Source organism: Asterias rubens, chromosome 21 (genome assembly GCF_902459465.1).
Source record: "Asterias rubens chromosome 21, eAstRub1.3, whole genome shotgun sequence".
Taxonomy (NCBI): Eukaryota; Metazoa; Echinodermata; class Asteroidea; order Forcipulatida; family Asteriidae; genus Asterias; species Asterias rubens.
The window spans coordinates 5819011-5841801 of record NC_047082.1 but is presented as its reverse complement, the minus strand read 5'-3'; the positions used below and the strand labels follow the sequence as shown (position 1 = coordinate 5841801).

The window sequence follows — 22791 nt, the reverse complement described above, 5'->3', positions numbered from 1 at the left end:
CCTCTATTATCTCTCTGCACCAACGAGATCCCACGCACTTTGCACTTAAATTTGTTTTAGGGATTAGGCCTGGGTGAATTATTTGATTATCCGGTTAATGGCGAATAGGTTTTTTTATCCGTAACCGCGAATGCCTTTATTTTCTTAACTGGATATCCGCATAGGGCGCGAATACCTATTTTTAAACCGGATAGTTCTGTAATTACAACAAAGTAACCGGATATTCTTTAATATCCGAATATCCGCAGACGTCGGGCGACAACTGATATGAATGTTTTGTCTGAATCCTTATGAAACTTCTTATAAGACAGCATAAAACAGCATAAACTAAGTATTTAACTATGCTCACCTCCGTGAAGAGTTAAAACAATGACATTTCCGGCGTATTTCAAAGATTACAAAAGTTTTCCTTCACGTAGAGTCAATCACGATCAAAAGAAAAAGCAAATCGCCATCTTTAAATTAGATCCGGTCATTTTTATGAATGAGCCGAGTGACACTGTCTATAACTATAACTAATATCAATCCGCCCATAAGATCTCATTCACAAACGAACAGCACCCTCTAGCGGCAAAACAAAATATTGTTTTAATATATATAGATATATATTTTTAAATAGCGCCCTCTAGCGGCGAAAAAACTATTCAAATATCCGGTTAATTTCGGATAGTAGGCCAGCGGTATCCGAATAACAAAATTTCAATATTCGCCCAGCACTATTAGGGATACAAGCTCTTTCATGTGAACTTGTTTAATTCATGGGATCTTATAGGCGCATTGAGTTATGAGGCGTTGAAAATGGCACGAGGGCACTTTTCGTCAAAGGTTCAGGTCCGCATAAAGTAACGCGCCAACGAGATCCCAAGTTTTTATAAATATACTTTTGTTATAAGCCCAACTGGAGGTTTAAAAAAATGTTTTACTTTTGTTGGGACGTTCTTGTGTTTACAGGGAATGCACTATTCGTTTTACGAGGACTTTTTGGCAAAAACTTTGATAACTGATAACTCAAAAACTGAAAGCGTCAACTGAAAAACACATATTTTGGATTTATCGTTTGGTACATGTATGATGATGTATCACTCTAATTTTTTAAAGAAGATCTGAGAACCCATGATCACCACTTGGTACATTCTTACAGGCAGGAACTCTAAATGAAATTGAATGTTTTTTTGCTGAAATTGGCCGTGAAAACCTATATTCATAAATACCTCAGACAGTTTCGCTATTCCTAATGGTGGAGAGCGCGTCACGTGTAGTGGGGGTGTTTAAACAGTTGATAATGACCAGCTGGAGCTCTGTTTTTAACAGGTTGTAGTCGGATACTACGCGCTAGTCTTGGTGCAAGACGTTTCTTGTTACAGGCGATCCGTCGCTGTTGGTGAGTTGGCCACGCTGTGTGTGAAAGGAAAACGAGAACGCCTTGCACCATGACTATACGCGCACGAACGGCACTGGAAACTGTCAGAAATAGACGTCCCAGTCATAACTATGCAACAAACGGACGTCGTATATATACATACCAAGCTCAAGCACGTCGGAAACGGATATGTTTCAGAGAGTTTCTTAATTTATTACACCTAACATGTATTAATCAAAAAGGCAATTATGAATAGGAATAAAAGAGTAGTGACTCGTTCTTTAACGGGCTTTAAAACCATGCAGGGTCGTTGCCGTGTAATAAAGGCCCGAGCATGGTTAAAGAACTCCCTTTGTAATGATCAAATAATAATAACATAAAAAAAATTATAACAGCAACAACAAACAGCAGCAACAACTGAAACAACCAAAGCAACAATAATAATAACACCAACAACAAAATAAAGAACAGTAGATTAACTATAACAACAAATAAATAACACAAATAATAGTAAGTGACTGTTTCCAAAACACAGGGTACTGAGGTTGTGCGACTTATAACAGCTGTGTCTCCTTTTGGAAATGATGCAGAGGAAGTGTGAGTACATGTATACAGCATTCATTCATATATCAACCATCTCTCTCCATGAATGAATGATGTAGAGGCATTAGAGTACAGTCCATTCATTCATACATCAATCATCTCTCTCCATGAATGAATGATGTAGAGGCAGTTAGAGTACAGTCCATTCATTCATACATCAACCATCTGTCTTCTTGGAGGAATGATGAAGAGGCAGTTAGAGTACAGTGCATTCATTCATAAATCAATCATCTGTCTCCATGAATGAATGATGTAGAGGCAGTTAGAGTACAGTCCATTCATTCATACATCAACCATCTGTCTTCATGGAGAGGAATGATGCAGAGGCAGTTAGAGTACAGTGCATTCATTCATACATCAACCATCTGTCTCCATGGAGGAATGATGTAGAGGCAGTTAGAGTACAGTGCATTCATTCATACATCAACCATCTGTCTCAATGGAGGAATGATGTAGAGGCAGTTAGAGTACAGTCCATTCATTCATAAATCAATCATCTGTCTTCTTGGAGGAATGATGTAGAGGCAGTTAGAGTACAGTCCATTCATTCATAAATCAATCATCTGGAATGATGTAGAGGCAGTTAGAGTACAGTGCATTCATTCATACATCAACCATCTGTCTCAATGGAGGAATGATGTAGAGGCAGTTAGAGTACAGTGCATTCATTCATACATCAACCATCTGTCTCCATGGAGGAATGATGTAGAGACAGTTAGAGTACAGTCCATTCATTCATAAATCAATCATCTGTCTCCATGGAGGAATGATGTAGAGGCAGTTAGAGTACAGTCCATTCATTCATACATCAATCATCTGTCTCCATGAATGAATGATGTAGAGGCAGTTAGAGTACAGTGCATTCATTCATAAATCAATCATCTGTCTCCATGAATGAATGATGTAGAGGCAGTTAGAGTACAGTCCATTCATTCATAAATCAATCATCTGTCTCAATGGAGGAATGATGTAGAGGCAGTTAGAGTATAGTCCATTCATTCATAAATCAATCATCTGTCTCCATGGAGGAATGATGTAGAGGCAGTTAGAGTACAGTGCATTCATTCATAAATCAATCATCTGTCTCCATGGAGGAATGATGTAGAGGCAGTTAGAGTACAGTGCATTCATTCATACATCAACCATCTGTCTCCATGGAGGAATGATGTAGAGGCAGTTAGAGTACAGTGCATTCATTCAGACATCAACCATCTGTCTCAATGGAGGAATGATGTAGAGGCAGTTAGAGTACAGTCCATTCATTCATAAATCAATCATCTGTCTTCTTGGAGGAATGATGTAGAGGCAGTTAGAGTACAGTCCATTCATTCATAAATCAATCATCTGTCTCCATGGAGGAATGATGTAGAGGCAGTTAGAGTACAGTGCATTCATTCATACATCAACCATCTGTCTCAATGGAGGAATGATGTAGAGGCAGTTAGAGTACAGTGCATTCATTCATAAATCAATCATCTGTGTCCATGGAGGAATGATGTAGAGGCAGTTAGAGTACAGTGCATTCATTCATACATCAACCATCTGTCTCCATGGAGGAATGATGTAGAGGCAGTTAGAGTACAGTGCATTCATTCATACATCAACCATCTGTCTCAATGGAGGAATGATGTAGAGGCAGTTAGAGTACAGTCCATTCATTCATAAATCAATCATCTGTCTTCTTGGAGGAATGATGTAGAGGCAGTTAGAGTACAGTCCATTCATTCATAAATCAATCATCTGTCTCCATGGAGGAATGATGTAGAGGCAGTTAGAGTACAGTGCATTCATTCATACATCAACCATCTGTCTCAATGGAGGAATGATGTAGAGGCAGTTAGAGTACAGTGCATTCATTCATAAATCAATCATCTGTGTCCATGGAGGAATGATGTAGAGGCAGTTAGGGTACAGTGCATTCATTCATAAATCAACCATCTGTCTCCATGGAGGAATGATGTAGAGGCAGTTAGAGTACAGTGCATTCATTCATTCATAAATCAATCATCTGTCTCCATGGAGGAATGATGCAGAGGCAGTTAGAGTACAGTGCATTCATTCATAAATCAATCATCTGTCTCCATGAATGAGTGACGTAGAGGCAGTTTGAGTACAGTGCATTCATTCATAAATCAACTATCTGTCTGTCTCCTTGGAGGAATGATGCAGAGGCAGTTAGAGTACAGTGCATTCATTAACACATTCATGAATGAATGCACTGTACTCTAACTGCCTCTTCATCATTCATTCATGGAGACAGATGGTTGATTTATGAATGAATGCACTGTACTCTAACTGCCTCTACATCATTCATTCATGGAGACAGATGATTGATGTATGAATGAATGCACTGTACTCTAACTGCCTCTACATCATTCCTCCATTGAGACAGATGATTGATTTATGAATGAATGCACTGTACTCTAACCATCTCTACATCATTCCTCCATGGAGACAGATGATTGATTTATGAATGAATGCACTGTACTCTAACTGCCTCTACATCATTCATTCATGGAGACAGATGATTGATTTATGAATGAATGCACTGTACTCTAACTGCCTCTACATCATTCATTCATGGAGACAGATGATTGATGTATGAATGAATGGACTGTACTCTAACTGCCTCTACATCATTCCTCCATGGAGACAGATGATTGATGTATGAATGAATGCACTGTACTCTAACTGTCTCTACATCATTCATTCATGGAGACAGATGATTGATGTATGAATTAATGCACTGTACTCTAACTGCCTCTTCATCATTCATTCATGGAGACAGATGATTGATTTATGAATGAATGCACTGTACTCTAACTGTCTCTACATCATTCCTCCATGGAGACAGATGGTTGATGTATGAATGAATGCACTGTACTCTAACTGCCTCTACATCATTCCTCCATTGAGACAGATGATTGATTTATGAATGAATGCACTGTACTCTAACCATCTCTACATCATTCCTCCATGGAGACAGATGATTGATTTATGAATGAATGCACTGTACTCTAACTGCCTCTACATCATTCATTCATGGAGACAGATGATTGATTTATGAATGAATGCACTGTACTCTAACTGCCTCTACATCATTCATTCATGGAGACAGATGATTGATGTATGAATGAATGGACTGTACTCTAACTGCCTCTACATCATTCCTCCATGGAGACAGATGATTGATGTATGAATGAATGCACTGTACTCTAACTGTCTCTACATCATTCATTCATGGAGACAGATGATTGATTTATGAATGAATGCACTGTACTCTAACTGCCTCTACATCATTCATTCATGGAGACAGATGATTGATTTATGAATGAATGCACTGTACTCTAACTGCCTCTACATCATTCATTCATGGAGACAGATGATTGATGTATGAATGAATGGACTGTACTCTAACTGCCTCTACATCATTCCTCCATGGAGACAGATGATTGATGTATGAATGAATGCACTGTACTCTAACTGTCTCTACATCATTCATTCATGGAGACAGATGATTGATGTATGAATGAATGGACTGTACTCTAACTGCCTCTACATCATTCATTCATGGAGACAGATGGTTGATTTATAAATCAATCATCTGTCTTCTTGGAGGAATGATGTAGAGGCAGTTATAGTACAGTCCATTCATTCATACATCATTCTGTCTCAATATTCTTTTAAAGATTTCATCTTTAATTTTTTTTTTTTACTTGTGTTTTGTTTGTGCGACAGAACGTTTTTCTAAGTGACCTGTGATCAACTGCATCAACTTGTAAAGACTGGAGTCCTTTGATAACGTCAGGGCTTCAATTATTAAATCAAAGAGAAACTTGAAGTGTGCCATTTTAAGCAATTGGATGAAATAATGCAGCAAACAGCAGCAGAATAAGGAAACTGTTGTTTAGGCTGGTAGATGAAGCGTTTATTACTGGATTCCTTACCTAAAAAAGCATCACATTAGAACTTTCCTTTGCGGTCAGCAATATCTTAGATAGCTGCTCCCATTAACAGCTCCTGCAAATTTTGCTTGGGAACCTGTGGCCACCCTGTTTTCATCAAACGACATAACCACCGTCTTCTAGTATAACCAGGATTGTGCTGAACTCGAATTTATCTTTCGGAACTGTACAAGGTAGATTTTGACACCTATTTTTCATCATTAGTTCTGTCATTGAACAACATCATGATTCCACCAGCGGGAAAACACCCCAGTCTACATGGGGAGGACTATTGTGTCCACAGCTATTGTTCCATGTGAAAGCCGCTTTGTGTTTGAGCTACCGCCCTTAATGCCGAACACCTGGACACAATACAACCAAGAGGTGAAGGCACTACTAGGTCCACTGCATTTCAAAGTCTCTTCCTGGGACATCACTCTAGCCCAAGCAGGTGATTTGTTTACACCAACTCTTTCTGAGTTTCTAGTTTCTAAACTGGAATTCGTTAAAGAGGAAAAATCACGAGCTATATTCATCGCTCTGAAAAAAGGGCCCTGAAAAAAACAAGATCAGCCAGGAATGCACTCCTAAAAAGGCATTTGGAAAAAACGCTCCAAAGGAAGATAAAAAGGCATTCATAAATACCTCGGACAGTTTCGCTATTCCTATTGGTCACGTGGGTGTGTATACACCTTTGTTATGACCAGTAAAAAGTGTTGAAACATGGCCGTGACACGCGAGCTTGCACATGTGCAAGACAGTTTCTTCATTCCTATTGGTCGAGATCAACGGCCGAGACAGTTGTGCCATCACGCGATATGCACGACGCGCACAGCATTCCCTTATAAAGAGTTGTTTACCCAAGGGCCTTGACTGGGTCTTACCATTTCATAGCTGGAGGGGTGTTGTGTTAACAGAAATCATTGAAAAATTTAAATTTTTAATTTAACCTTATTTATTCTTTTATTTAATTCTGTATTTATTATAATAATAATAATAATAATAATAATAATAATAATAATAATAGTAAACATTTATATAGCGCCATATCCATCGAAAACAATGCTCCATGGCGCTAATACAGAGAAACATTTAAAATATAGATAATCAGCAAAAACAACAAGATATAAAAATAAGTTTAAAATCAAGCGAACAATGACAAGCAATTTCTTGCTTTTTTATAATTGTTTTTCCGTTAATGTTCTTGTGTTATTGTAACTTGACTGTTGTAACTTGTAGTGGTCGAATAAATAATAATAACAATAATAATAATAATTTATTTTACTTTTTGACCATAAGTGTTGATGTTTTTTGACCGAAAAGGTATTTATGAATGGGAATCAAAGTGTGTTGAATCAGTTTTCAACTAGTGGTTTAAACCCGCCGAGGCCTGGTTCTTGATAATTTACCTCGACTTCGTCTCGGTAAAATTATCAAGAACCAGGCTTCATTGGGATTAAACCACTAGTTGAAAACCTCTTCACCACACATTGATTCCCTTATTTAACCAGGCTGTTAAAATGCACAACTTCCTAAAAAAACTTGAGTAAAATAAATGTAAACAAAGCACTTCCAGATTTCATGAAACCCAATACCGGAAAAACTTTTTGATATTTGCTAAAAAGTGAAAAAATAAATAAAAATATGGTTATGATCTAGAGGGAAGTCGTTGCATAATCCTCCCATTTTCTGATGATTTTTGTCTTGCTACGTCTCACAAAAGAAGACATCAAACAATTATGAATGAAATCAATGATATCACTCGATCTATGGGGCTCACGCTTAAGCCGGTTAAATGCAAGTCCAACTCCATCCCTGGTGGCAAAGCTGAAGCGTGAACCTTTGCTATTGGTGATGTTGTCCTCGAGTCCCTGAATGATGCGCCAGAAAAATTCCTCCGTAGTAATATCACATTTAAGGGTAAATCCAAGGAAATTCATGATATTTTTCAACTTGAGGGTACTATTGAAAACATCCATAAGTGTATGATATGGGATGAGTTTAAACTAAAGGTCTTATACTCAGTATGCCACCCCATCTCTGAGATATGTACATGTTGACTGTCCATGAACTCAGCTGATACTCAGCTGGAAAAACTTGATCATTTCCACACCAATACTATCAAGGCTATGCTCGGTCTTCCATCAAAAGGCCAACCCCAGCTGTGATCCATAGCCCAGACGGGCTTAATCTTTCTGCCACTTGCATGTATATGGAATCACATACACTGGCTCATGCCCAATGCATGGTTAAAGCCGATAGTCGTGTAGTTAATGCTTTTAAATGCAAGGTTGCCAGGGAGTCAAAATGGAAGCGGAAAAATAATAAACACGGTTCGAGTCGTTGGCACGAAAAATACATGTACAACCAAAGCTGCCGAGATTCAGAGTGAAATGGGTTGGCCAAAGTTCAAACAAATGGTCAAAGATCTTGTAACCACCGATCGTGTTGTTTTGGCGAAATTACATCAAACCACTTGTCCAACAGTGCAATCTTCTGAAACTTATTGAGACAGAAAATGCTGACCAAACTTGGAAATCCATAACTCATGTTCTTCCAAGGGGTGTCCTGAGTTTTGCAGTCTGTGCTTCAATTGACATCCTGCCAACCTTTACTTATCTTAAGACATGGGGCAAAAGATCGAAACTAATTGTTAATTGTGCGGTAACGGAGAAACTATTCACCATATTCTCAATCATTGCTCAATATCCCTCAAGCAAGGCAGATTTACAATGTACCTGGCGCCACAACTCGATTCTTGACCATCTTTTGAAACATCTTTCTTAAAAGACGGGCAAGTGTACGCTTTCTAATTTCACAAAGCACCAAAAGTTCCGTCGTGACTCAGAGTGTCCCTCCACTTACCACCCCCACCACGCTACTTGCAGAATTATATTCGCAATGATTTCTAGCGGCTGCCGCAGCGGGGTATAACAGGACTGGGAATGGCAAACAATTTAACCGGGCCGGGGATATGATAGGCCTACCGGAAATGGAAAAAAATAGTAATAAACTGAACTTAGAAAAAAAAAACACAACGGGAAATAAACGGGACTGGTAAAGCACCACTTGCGGGTCCACCACTTGCGGGACCCGCGTGGCGAAACTGGAAAATATCATATGGGGAGATCGACAAATAGTGAGAAACGGAAAGAAATACGGGCAAGTGTATACGATTTCACAAAAGCACGGTGAATTGTGTTGCGACCCTGCCCTTCACTTACCCCCCCCCCCCACCCACGACGCTACATTTGCGGCATTTTGTCTATATACAATGATTTCTAGCGGGGTTGTCGTGCACGCGACACCCCGCTAGTCATCATAAGACCATGTAAGTTTCATATAAATCTGTGATCTTCACAATTTCTGTTTTTTATCAATTCTGTAACGTTCCTTTAAGTCGGTACATCATTGCAATAAGGAGTTATGACCATTTAAGGTTTTCATTGTTTCAGCTCATTCAACTGGAACCAGTGATGCACTCTTTGAGTTTTATCTTTTCATATGTATCAATATTTGATTTAAGTTTCTAATCAGTACATCATTGCAATAAGGAGTTATGACCATTTAAGGTTTTTTCATTGTTGATCAGCTCAGTCAACTGGAACCAGTGACAGAAAGATTGACTTTTGTTTAAACAAATTATTTCAAAACTTCAAGATATAAGTTTGAGTTTGTTCTTTAAAATCCAGATGTCAATGTTTGAGCCTAAAATTTTTTGTATTCAAAAAACTTTAACATTTTTTTTTATTCCAAAAACTGTAACATTTTTTTATTCTAAAAACTTCAACACTATTGTAAAACATAGCTGAAAATTACAAAAAATGACTGGCAAGTATATATAACAATCTCACTTGGGCTTTTACATACCAAAAACAACTCAACTCAAAGACTGAAATTTACACCAAAAACTTTAACATTTCCACTGAGTTCAGACGGCCGGCCGGCCGGACGGACGGACGGACGGCCGGCCGGACAAAATAGGTATTACATAGGCTCGCATTCTGCTAAAGCAGCTCACCAAAAACACACTCAAGCCTGTACAAAAAAAGTAAAAAGGTAAAAAAAGTTTGTAAAATCAAATTTTATACTCAAGCTTTCTGATGTGAGAATGTGTGCTTCATGATTGGTGGTCAAACAATGTGGGGGCCAGCATTTGTTTAATAAGTTAAAAGAGTGTGAGGCTGCTAGGGTACAGTGATTTCCTGCATGTACATGTAAGACTATAAGACATGTCTTATCTGAGTTTTAAAGGTTAACAAAATTAACTGCATCCTACACATGTATCTACAGATGCGCGTGTAAAAGTTGTGTTGCGTCTCATGCACTCTTATCTGTTAATACTCAAGTCTTATTTTTGTATTGTAAGGGTACTGCGCCTTATTCATCAAGCACTTATACACAGGAAATGTGATTCATCAAAGCAAATATGTTAAAAGAAATATATTTTCCCAACATTTTTAATTAACATTGCCAGAAAGAATTTGCAACATAACAAACAGCCCCTTCTAAAAAAAAAAAAAAAAAGGGAATTACACTTAATCCTCTTGTGCTAGAGTTGGGGACTAACATGTAATTTAGAGGTAAAATGTAGGATGATTTCTAGAAGCATTGGGTAGAGGAAACCAAGGGTGCATTCACATTGTTGCTTTTTAGACAACATGCTTTGAACTGGTTGAGGAAGTCGGTCACAAGTTTGGTGTTGAGTAGTGTTCATGCGTTTTGCACGTACGTACAACATTCATTAAGCTCCTGGCCAATAAAAAGCTCTGCTTTGCTGACTCCGCCCAAAGATCCAGGAAGATCCAACACACTTTGACCATTGACGTCTATAGAGTTTAACAATGAGTCCAGTAGCTGATTGTTCAACTAATATAAAAGATGTACCTAAAGGATTTAGGTGTCTTTTCAAACGATACCTTTTCTGTACATATGAGATATAAAAGATGTACCTAAAGGATTTAGGTGTCTTTTCAAACGATACCTGGTCTGTAAAATGTAATATAAAAGATGTACCTAAAGGATTTAGGTGTCTTTTCAAACGATACCTTGTCTGTCAAATGTAATATAAAAGATGTACCTAAAGGATTTAGGTGTCTTTTCAAATGATACCTGGTCTGTAAAATGTAATATAAAAGATGTACCTAAAGGATTTAGGTGTCTTTTCAAACGATACCTTGTCTGTCAAATGTACATAAAAGATGTACCTAAAGGATTTAGGTGTCTTTTCAAACGATACCTTGTCTATTAAAATGTAACATAAAAGATGTACCTAAAGGATTGGGAGACACTAGCTTGCAATGATAATGTTGTCTGTAAGGGAACTGTTACTGGTTTTCACCAACAACACTATGGACACCGCATGGAGGAAGAACTACAAGCAATATGGATCACAATATCATGTTTTGGGATCGGACTCCTAATTAACCGACCCCTCCCCCAAAAAGAACAACTACATGTACTATTTTCGCTTAACCTTCCCATTGTTTACAATAACACTATATCAGAACAATTAGAAATGGGTCTTCTATAGATGATCAAGATAATGGATTGTCTTGAAAATAAACCAGAAACGTGTTAAACAAGTATACTTTATATATACATGTATAATGCAGCCATTCAACGGGTTCTCCAACAGGGTTTAAAGACTTTGCACCACTGCTGGTGGCTGAATTAGAGTCATAACGACTGGGGATGTGGGATTGGAATACTCCTTTAGTATAAGAGTATAGTGTTAGCATTGTATTCTCGACGGCATTCCTTACGAACCAAGCGGGTGAAAGAAACGAACAACGAAAAACCGGGGCTCGTTGTCGGATTTATAAGGATGTAGACAGCCGTAGAGGGAGGGGCTTGGGATGGAGTCTTCAAAGCAGACCTTTTTATTGGCCAGGAGCTTAATGAACATAGTACGTACGTGCAAAACGCATGAACACTAGTATGACAGAAGTATTTCAGGGCAACCTGCGAATATGGAAAGAATTAAATTTGTAGTTCCAATTCATCATGTGAACTGTATGTACGTGTACATTTGTACACAATTGCTTATCAATATATTGGTATTGTGACCTGCTAGTAGCCCCCTACATGCCTAAGGGCATGCTAGGATGCTTTATAAAAGTACACTGTCTGACTGTAGGTGTAATGTCGTTTCCATGTCAACATTTTCTGGAAGTTTTGTGGGCAATTTTGAGTGCATTGCTTGTTCTAGCCGTGTTCATGGCAATGACATATCCACTGACGAGGTAGTTAAGTTGGTTATACAAATCCCAAGGGTTACTTGTTTATGGCTTTAAAAAACTAGCTATTACAGTAATCACCATAAATCAATGTTGTTGCCACAATGGTTACATGCAAGTGTTGTTTACTTCAAAGTGTTGATGTTATTTACTTAGTTGCTGCTGTTAACTGCAACTATTGTTGGTAAGACAATAGTACAGACTATAGTTTGACAGATAATGGCCTACATGTGTATAAATTAATGATCTGTCCAATCATGTATATTGTTTAATTGCGTATTGTTTGCCAGAATAAATGGTCGTGTGATTTGTCAACGACAATTCTGTAGCGTCAAGGAGTAATTTATCATCGGAGGTTTAGATAACCATTCCCAAACAGCAGTATATTACACACTGGACACTATTGGTAATTGTCAAAGACCAGTGCTCTTACTTGCTGTATCTCAACATATACATAAAATAACAAACCTGTGAAAATTTGAGCTCAATCGGTCGTCGAAATTGCGAGATAATAATGAAAGAAAAACACCCTTGTCACACGAAGTTGTTAGCCCTGGCAGCCTTACACTTTCGTTTTGTACTACAGTGACGTCATCAGGGTACATTTCTGGGGTGGAAAATGTTCACAGCTTCATAACTTAAATCTTACCTGCAACAAGCCACTAATTTCAACAGATTCACATTCTATGGCAGCATACATTTTTCTGCGGTGGGTTTTGGTCCTCATATATTCCTCACAAATCCGTCATTTTCATGAAATAATGCAGCTCCCAACGTTAAGAAATTCAAATGTTTGTTTGTACTCTCACAGTCTGCCGTGTGTACGCAAGACGCCCAAATCTTGCAGTGTGTTTGCGTGTTGAACGCTGTGCAGTCAAGATACGGTGAGCCAGAATACATGCGTCTTGCATCTTGCGTCTTGCACGCGAATGTATACGCGTACGCACGACAACAGACAACACTGTGAGAAAACGATCAAAACAGGAATTTTTTAACGTTGGGAGCTGCATTATTTTACGAAAATGACGGATTTGTGAAGAATGTATGACGACCAAAACCCACCGCAGAAAAATGTTTGCCGCCATGGAATGTGAATCTGTTGAAATTAGTGGCTTGTTGCAGAAACGGGCCTCAATAGTTAGGACTCTGTATACAGAGAAAGAGTCCTATATAGGGCTAACGAAGTTGTGTGCTTTCAGATGCTTGATTTCAAGACCTCAAATTCTCGAAATCAAATTCGTGGAAAATTACTTCTTTCTCAAAATCTCTCCCCATTACTCATTACCAAGAAAGGTTTTATGCCAATAATTACTTTGAGTAATTACCAATAGTGTCCACTGCCTTTAATTTAAAACGGACTTAATTGCCCTAAATTTAATGGCGTTGCAGACTTAATGGTCTCAGCCTCGCTATATGCAAGGCCTTGGTCTTGGTCTTAGCACCTCCTAGACTCAAAGGATAAGCCAAGAGTGGTTTGAGGCCACCAATTTGACTCAAATAATCCACCGTTGACCTTCCCCAAAAAATGTTATTGATATTATATACATGTACTGGAGATCCTAATGGTTTAAAAAGCCCAAAAGAACCCCACTGTTTTGAGTTATAGAAACCTTAGAATTATTAAGTCTTGATAAACCAATCACTCATAATAAATGTCAGTTTGCATTGTACTTCTCGTTTATTAGTAGTGCAACACACAAATAGGGATTAGATGCTTATTATGGAAACCACAGTATAACAAAATCAGAGGAGTCAATATTTTCTGTAATTCAGTCAACACATGGATGTTTAACTATTACACGTATTTGCTAGTTTATATCAGCATGTCACAACACTCTTACATGTATAAGCACCTGTTGTGCTACCACACACTTTGTACTAGGCAGAAACTCACTTATCATGCTTATAAATACACAAACTGTTGAAAGTTTGGATGAGTGAGGTCAACACCAGGCCTTGACTAATATAGGGAATTAGGGCATGCCAATTTGGCCTTGACTTTATCAACATTCAAAGGGGCAAGATTGAGCCAGGCCAAAACTATAAATTATTTTGATGAGAATGTTTAGCGTATATATTGAATTAATTTGGATGAAGGGCATTCTGACCAAACTCTCTGTCACTCTGTGACGCTCAAGGCGCTTTAACATACAGCTTTTCCATGTACATGTACATTTACAGTCGTTGGACAATGTGTGAAAACCACCATCCTGTGTTGGTTAAATCTTACAGCATGAAACAACTCAACTTGAAGGAGTTCAATGGAGGCACTTCAACAAATCCCTGAGCTGTCCAATGTATGGTTCAAGCAATTGGTCTCTGCTCTTCCGTTTGCTTAATCCCAGGCCTGCCACCAGTACTCACAGGCAGTACATGGTTCAATATTACTGTCTCTCTTGAATAATTCTGTCTCTTTCCTCTGCTGGTGGAAGTGATGGTTTAATCCCAAGTTTCCTCCTCTCTCTTTGAATATTCAGCTGTTGGATAATTGAGAAATAAATTTCATTATTAATTATAGCAAAATTTAGTAAAATAATATACGCATATTGACTGGCTACATGTTATGTAGTTACCTCAATGAGGTAGTATACGTCTATTCCCGAGGGACTTTGAGTGACCAGAAGAGGGACCTATTTCCCGACGCCGAAGGTCTTAAATGTGAAATAAGAAAAGAAATTTGGAAAAGAAAGGACATTTTTAGTTGCTGTTCATGGTTCATGTCAAGAGAGGGCGCTGTAACCAGTCACTAAATTAAAAGACTAGTGCCCGAATGGGCACTAATCCCGAAAAAACACAATCGCGGTCACTAAATTATATTAGTTCACTGAGAGACAGTGAATTTCAATGAATTTTCAGCCAAATATGAGAGGTGACCCATACCCCTATTGGTTGATTCGACATGGAATGACCCCACAGACATTGTATGGTGCTTACCCAAAACTTTTGACAATTTTGATAATTAACAAAATATGTCTGGCACAACTTTCTGTCAAAGTTGGTTTCATGGAGACACTCATATGATGCATTTGCTTCCTATAAACAAAAAAAAATAAAACAAAAAAATTGTACATTAATTTCACAAACAAAACCAATAACAACTAAGTTTCACATTATTTTCATATTGCACTTTTATTGCTCAGGTCTCAAGCATTATTGGTGGTTGTAATAAGTAAAAATGAACATTTCAAATGGTCACACTACTTGATACCAAGGATGGTTCTAAGGTGCCGTAGGTAGACCCTGGACAGGCAGTGAATGTGTCTACGGTATAGCGTGTAGGACTCTGAGCTGTACAGGAGGCAGGATAGCACAATAGCTCTATAGACCTTGCACTTTTTTATTCAGGTAATGCTTGTGCTCTGGGAGCCCAAGCAAGGTCAAGCCCAAAGAGGTCGAGGCCACCTGACCTATATCGATCTGCTGAAAAAGGACACTGGATTTGTGACAGCTGGGGAAGTATCCACATGCATGGGGGACAGGAAGACCTGGAGAAACCTCAGCCGTAATATCATTGACCGAGGACACCACTTGAAATAGAAGAAGAATGCTTATTCGAAGAGGACACGGAGGATCAATGGTGGAAGCCCACTCGTGCCAAACATTAACAAGTTGAGTAACACAACTTCTACTTTTGGTGAAGCCGTGTTGACGGTTGTTCAGCAAGCCAAACATACTCGTGTGTTCAATGATGGCTGAAGAGACAACCTTTTCCAAAACTTTGCACAATACCAAGGTGAGCGCAACTAGCTGGCCGATAATTTGTAACAAAAGACTTGTCGCCCATTTTGAACACAAAGCAGGTATGTGACCCAGACGTAGGGAAGAATTGAACAGCACCCAGATTGCGCATGACCAAAATGGCGATCAACACGTCTTTTGTTTTGGCTCTCCGTATTTTGTTTCTGTTTTCGTCTTTCTACCGTGCTGTTGAATCTGAAAACACATCTGATTGTCATCATGACACCCGTGATCCATTCGTTGTTATCCTGGGCAAGTTGAACCCCAAGACCTTCCTGAAATTTACAGACATTATTTTGCATAATCGTCTAGGGTATGGATCGGCTCTGCTATCAAAAGGTAATCTCCATCATTTGTGCGGCGGGAAACCTAAACAGCCTATAACCAGTCATGGCCTAGTCTACATGCTGTTATATGGCCTGATTGCTGGTGGTGACATTGAACTTAACCCTGGGCCTCATTCTCCTCTTCAACATCCTGATCAAAACATGAATGATCGGCCTAAACGAAATAACATTACTGGCATTTTATGTAACACTCGTAGCATCCGGAACAAAGGACCCCCAGCTCGAGTGGTATTTATATGCTAATTTGCTACCGGACATCCTTCTATTCATTGAGACGTGGCTAACACCTCATGACAATGAACGTATTCTTGGCCTGCCTGAAGATTACGTCATCCATCGGCAAGATCGTTGTCATGGACGCCGTGGAGGTGGTGTACTTGCTGCTATCAACGGGTCCTTGTCACCATGTACATGTAGGCTTGAACAACTTGAACATGATGACATTGAACTGATGTGGATGTCAGAAAAGATTTCTACTGAATCATGGCTAGTTGGTATTCTCTATTGCCCTCCATCATCTAACGCATCATACTGGGTAAGACTCAGAGAGGCATTTCAAACTGTGAGTATGAATGACTTTGATGGGGGTATTGTCTTGGGTGACTTTAATGTAGACGTCAACCCCACTAATCAATCTAGCCCTAATCGTTCCCGACTATTTGATATTGCTGCCGAGTTTGTCTTGGAGCAGCTCGTCACATCAGTAACGCACCCCCACCTCGTAAATCCCACTGCTGGTTTTATCATTGACTTGGTTTTCTAAAACCGTCCTTATAGATTCGCTTCTGTTTCCACTGCCCCCAGTCCAGTGGAAACTAACCATTTTGCAGTACACTTTGCGTTTCGGTCAAGCAACCCCCTTCTCGTCCGGCATTCTTCGCTCTTTTCTACAGTTCACCGTGGGGACTTTGATCATCTTGGAAGATTGCTTCATCTCATCCCTTGGTCTGCATTTATGGACCCTAATGACATCAACTCATTTGCAGAAATCTTCACGGACATACTCAACGCTGCCGTGTGCTAATCAATTCCTACAATGTCAAGGCGACGGTCAAGATTTTCTCCATGGATCACACCAGAACTTAAAAAACTCATAAATAAGAAACGCAAACTATTCTCCCACGCCCATAGATCGGGGCTGTTATGTGACTGGCATTTATATAAGGTTGTTCGTAACATGGTTAAAGACAGTGGACACTATTGGTAATTGTCAAAGACCAGTCTTCTCACTTGGTGTATATCAACATATGCATAAAATAACAAACCTGTGAAAATTTGAGCTCGCTTGGTCGTCGAAGTTGCGAGATAACTATGAAAGAAAAAACACCCTTGTCACACGAAGTTGTGTGCTTTCAGATGCTTGATTTCACTTACTTACTTAGACTAAGGGGCTCCTGGGTCGTCCGATGCATGAGGCAGTCAACGCTCTCCAGGCAGAACGGTCAGCAGTCAGTGACCTGACGTCGCTCCAGCCTTTGTTGACCCTATGAAGCTCCCGCTAGATGGTCTGGTGCAAGTTCATTTTAGGTCGACCTCTCCTCCTTCTTCCCGGCGGTTCCACCACAGGACTTGATTGCGAGTCTCGAAGAGGTGGGGGGGGGGGAGCCGCGAAACATGGCCCAGCCAGTTCATGCGCCGCCCACAGATTGTACTGGACACTAGAGTTTGTTGCGACAACACAGGACCAAGATGGTGAAAGAGGTGTTGGAGAGCAATAAAGGGCCAAAAATCATCAATAAAAAAACTACATGGAGGAAAAAGCTGTTATTATAACTGAAAACAAAAGATGGGACAGAAGTTACTGATAAAACTAAAATCACAGAAACCATTGAAGAGTTCTATAGAGAGCAGTACGACATCGATAGACCAGACTGGAGAACAGAAGACTGGAATAAAAAGGCTGGTAGTGTACCACCCATTATTGAAGGAACAAGTGCAGAATGCTCTAAACCACATGAAGAAAGGAAAGGCTCCTGGAGAGGACCAATTAACTTCTGACATTCTAAAGTTGGGAGGAGAGGAGTTGTTCAAAATGGTTCCTTCAACTTGAACAAGTTCCTACCCGGTTGAATGAATCCAAGGTCATCACATTAGTCAAAAAGGGGGACATGAAAGACATCAAGAATTACCGACCAATCAGTCTTCTACCTAAAGTCTTCACCAGAATCATTCTTGCAAGAGTCCAGAGACAGCTTGATGATATTCGGCCAAAAGAAAAGGCAGGGTTCCGAGGAGGATTTAGGACATCAGACCATCTACACACCTTAAGCCAGATAATTGAAAAGGCCAACGAATATCGTTTTAACATCTTCCTAGGCTTCATGGACTATGAGAAAGCATTTGAGAGTCTAGACCATCAGTCACTTCTTGATGCATTGGAGAAACAGATCAGTGATGGCAAATATATCCGTCTTATCAAAGCTATACAAAGATCCAAGTGCCAGAATTTATTTGGAGAACACTACCACCAATGTTTTCAAAATCCTTAAATGGGTCAGACAGGGTGATCCAATTTCTCCCAAACTCTTTACAGCAGCCATGGAGGATGTATTCAGAAACCTGGATTGGCAATCAAAAGGAATTGCAATAAATGGGGAACATCTAATGTAACTCATTTAAGGCTTGCAGATGACATCATGCTTGTCAGTCACGATCCCGATGAGCTGCAGATGATTCAAGAGTTTAGTGCAGAGAGTCAAAATGATGAGCAACAAGCTACAAGACAAAACAATAACAAACGACAATCGAGAAGGTGAACGGTTACATACCTTGGTAAAAACATCACCCTTGATCACGAAATGGAAGGAGAAGTCCGAAGAAGAACACAGTTAGCTTGGGTGAAATTTGGAAAACTCATAGGCTAGATAGATAGATAGATCATAAGACCCAGTCCAGCTGAGGCATCACTGATGGATTCCATTACAGTCTGGAGACCCTGGGTACTCTCGGACAATGTTGCAATATCGTCAGCAAAATCAAGGTCGGACAGTCCAAATGATTCCTCGATCCTTCGTAGCTTTCTTCAGAACCCAATCAATGGCCACAGCAATCGAAAAGGAGACCTAAAAATCTAATTCTGAGGTCTCAAAATCAAATTCGTGGAAAATTACTTCTTTCTCAAAAACTACCAGTACCTTACTTACAGAGGGAGCCATTTCTCACAATTTTTTATAGCATCAACAGCTACCCATTACTCGTTACCAAGTAAGGTTTTATGGTAATAATTATTTTGAGTAATTACCATTATAACACACCTCTTGCTTGTTCTGTATTCTGGTTGGCTGAAACACGGTCATGTGGGGTGAACTATAGTCTAGGCAAGTGATCGCGTGCGCTTATTTTGCGGGAATAAGGACCCGCCGGGCACAAGTCTTTGAAAATTGTGCCTGGTTACAGCGCCCTCTCTTGACTTGGACCGTGAACAGCAACTACAAAAGAGGGGCCTATTTCCCTCGGCCTTGGGAAATACATGTAGGTCACTCTTCTGGTCACTCAAAGTCCCTCGGGGGAATAGACGTACACTAGTTACCTCATTGCCAGTCAATATGTGTAATAGTGTCCACTACCTTTAAAACCAAAATGTCGTAATTTTTATCTAATTTTCAATCTCTGTATAGTTTCCTGTAATTCCACCTCTGGTCGCCATTGGAATTTTGTTTTTAAAGAATAACCCAATAATGAATGAATCACAGGGCATGACAGTACGACAACCCCACTCACGATCCCTGACGACAACAAATTTTATAACACTTTAAAAGAACATTTGAATGTAAAATTTTACCCTGAATTAGAAACGACCGGTAGTATCCGCCCCGTTGTCTTTCGACGTACTTTTGGGACGATTACACTGCAGGGGTAAGTTCTAACTATTTCTAAAGGCTGAGTTGTCTTTTTTTTTATCATAATCATTTTAATACTACATGTACATGTACTGCAGTTTTTTCAAAAACAATACAATAAATAATACAAAATTTGTAATGATCCTTAAAATAAACTTGAATTCGTTTTGCAAGAGAATTGTGTGAACTGATGCCAACACATGGACAGGTCGCACATGCTACCCACATGGCCATATGATCGTCTTGCATTTTGTATTACCACAAAAAAAGTCCACACTGCGGTATAATTAAGTACATCGGCAGATACTACATGTGACTACCGGTCGTTATAAAAACAGTCGTAATACTAATAAAAAAAACGGGGTAAAAAATTTTTTTTAACAGTTTGGAAAGGTGATTTTGTAGATGTATATTATGAGTACATATTGTAGCGTCATACGTTATCGACCCTCATATGTTTTCGGTCCCCAAATTTGATTCCCGTTTACCACTAGGTTGTGCAAGCTGCACCGGTGACAGAAGCTATGCAGTTTACTCACGGTCTGTATTTTCATCAGGCTTAATCATGCTGAGAAAAAAGTTTCCTGTCGTTGGTTATGCTCAAACATTTATAAAATGATTGATTTTTGGTACTAATCACTAGTGCATTATTATGCCAACATTCAAATGAGTCAAAGAAACATCATCCAACCTCGAAAGTTCAAAACAAAATTACTATCTGCTAGATTGAGTTTCATTCTGCTTTAGTCACTGGATGGATCACGTGAGGTGGTTACTATTTGGGATTCTATGGTGTGCCAATATGGGGAAAATATTAAAATATTTTAAGTGAAAATGACACAATTTTTTTTTTTATTTACTGCATACTGTAAAAAAACTCCGATAAGCGTAATAAATATCAAAAAGTCTACATTTAAAGAGAAAATATCATAGATTGGTTTCTGATTTCTTGAAACCAAACATAACTGGTCTGAAATGGGGGAAAACGGATTGTTATGAAGTGTGTGTGTTTCAAGGGGGTGGGGTGTTTTACTTTCATGCCTTATGATATCTCTGGATTCTAATATAGTAGCCAAAATGCCTTAGGACAAAAATGTAATTAAATTTGTTTTAAGTAGTAATTGAATAATACTTTAGATTTATTTTGCACGCCGTACTAGCTTCTGAATATTCAATAAAATACCAACCAATGAAAGGTGTGAAAACATATGACGTTGCTCCAATGTCGTGCATGCATAAGCACTGTTAATGGCGGACTGTCTCTCGCAACGTAAAACCAAAACTTTAAAAATTTCAACACACCATGAAGTGCAAGTGTTACTGTAAAAAAATTGGATAGATGATTTGAATTTTTTTTTTTTACCGTTTGATTGTGAACAATTTTCCTGTTATCCTACTGAAAACACATGACACCAGGGTACTCTTTCATTTACCAATGACTTATCTTATGTTAATTAGCCCAGGTTGGACTCCTCCGTTCATTCAATTGCCGTTGCAAGCAAGTGGCACCAACTGAACTGATGATTGACTGACGTCCTACCACAGTACCACTGCAGGGCTATGTTCAAATGTTTTTTAAAGTGTATTTAAAAGAAAATTGTCGTGTTAGTTGTCGTCAGGGTAGGGGTCGCGAGTTGTCGGTATTTAGTGCATCCCGATCTGACGACGACAATAGACTAGTTAAAAACGGGTCCTACTACTTGCCGTCAACTCGCCGTCAACTCACTTGCGCCGTCAACTCGCCGTCAACTCCACCAATATACATTTAAAAATCCACTAAAGAAGCATAGGACTGTAAAGTATCAGCTCAAAGAGAATTCGAGTAAGTTTTAGGTCATATTTCGGAATAAAATTTGAGTTTTTTTTCTCGTGAAAAAGTTTCTCGAAGCAGCAAAACCGTCGGCCGCCATCTTGCTTTTTCACCTTGATTAGTCTTGGCCCAAGATGTCAATGATTGGTACTTTTTTTTATCAACACAAAGTCGTTTTTGTGAATGAATTTGTACCGAAAACCATGAGAAAGATGTAGTTTAGCCCAGACTTAACACTTCCGTGCCCCATTTATAAATTGTTCATGTAAATGTAATGAGTTGACGGCGAGTTGACGGCAAGTCGGCGAGTTGACGGCAAGTAGTAGGACCGGTTAAAAACAGCTAACTCACTGAAACACATGGGTTGTTATCCTGATCAGTCCACCTCTTCGCATTGGTTTTCGGACCACCGCCGCGTCGCTTCCAAATCACTTCCTTCGAGTCTCCCATGACTGATTCCATAACAGTTAAAACGTTGTTTTAGGATGTACAGTCATCATGATTACGTAATTTTATATCGTAATTACGTAGTTTTATGTCGTGTGTGAGACTAGAACTAGAGTAACCCACACATCATTGGAAACCAACGAACCAATAATGCACACAAACAACGTCAGAGGACACCGTAGAGATAGCGTCCGACTATACCCCCCAAGCCCGACATTTTTTTCCCTAGCGCAGTAAAGGCCGAGCACCAGTCATCAAAAAGCAGTACTACGGTGGCCCACAACTGTCACGGCAAAACAAAAAAAGCACCACGGCAAAACAAAAAGCGCCACGGCAAAACAAAAAGCGCCACGTCCAAACGAAAAGAGCCACGGCAAAACGAAAAGCGCCACGGCAAAACGCAAAGAGCCACGGCAAAACGCAAAGAGCCACGGCAAAACGCAAAGAGCCACGGCAAAACAAAA

The 22791-nt window shown here is 39.3% G+C and overlaps 2 protein-coding genes across 4 annotated transcripts in view; one reads left to right on the top strand and one right to left on the bottom strand.

Moving 5' to 3' along the window:
• LOC117304909 (harmonin-like) overlaps nucleotides 1-6595 on the top strand; it is a 103725-nt gene extending 97130 nt beyond the window's left edge. For 2 of the 3 annotated variants that reach the window (XM_033789556.1, XM_033789558.1), the window contains 2 exons: nucleotides 1896-1957; nucleotides 5702-6595. In XM_033789556.1, coding sequence (XP_033645447.1) covers nucleotides 1896-1957; nucleotides 5702-5714 — 75 coding nt within the window. In that variant the 3' untranslated portion in view covers nucleotides 5715-6595. The remainder of the gene's footprint in view (nucleotides 1-1895; nucleotides 1958-5701) is intronic. The other variant, XM_033789557.1, reaches the window with a different exon arrangement.
• Nucleotides 6596-13801: 7206 nt separating this feature from the next.
• Nucleotides 13802-22517, bottom strand: LOC117304657 (coiled-coil-helix-coiled-coil-helix domain-containing protein 7-like). The gene is made up of 3 exons (XM_033789217.1): nucleotides 22232-22517; nucleotides 15081-15179; nucleotides 13802-14623 (listed from the first exon to the last, which is right to left on the bottom strand). Exons 1-3 carry the CDS (start codon nucleotides 22340-22342, stop codon nucleotides 14531-14533), a joined length of 303 nt encoding a protein of 100 aa, XP_033645108.1. The 5' UTR covers nucleotides 22343-22517; the 3' UTR covers nucleotides 13802-14530.
• Between the last annotated feature and the right edge of the window lie 274 nt (nucleotides 22518-22791).

Excerpts from the sequence above, each read along its gene's own strand:
- LOC117304657 (XM_033789217.1), bottom strand. The coding sequence starts at position 22,342 with ATGGAATCAGTCATGGGAGACTCGAAGGAAGTGATTTGGAAGCGACGC. Across the intron at positions 15,180-22,231 it reads ATAACAACCCATGTGTTTCA|GAAGCAAATGCATCATATGA; the intron begins GTGAGTTAGCTG and ends TTTTGTTTATAG. Across the intron at positions 14,624-15,080 it reads AAAATTGTCAAAAGTTTTGG|CTGAATATTCAAAGAGAGAG; the intron begins GTAAGCACCATA and ends ATTATCCAACAG.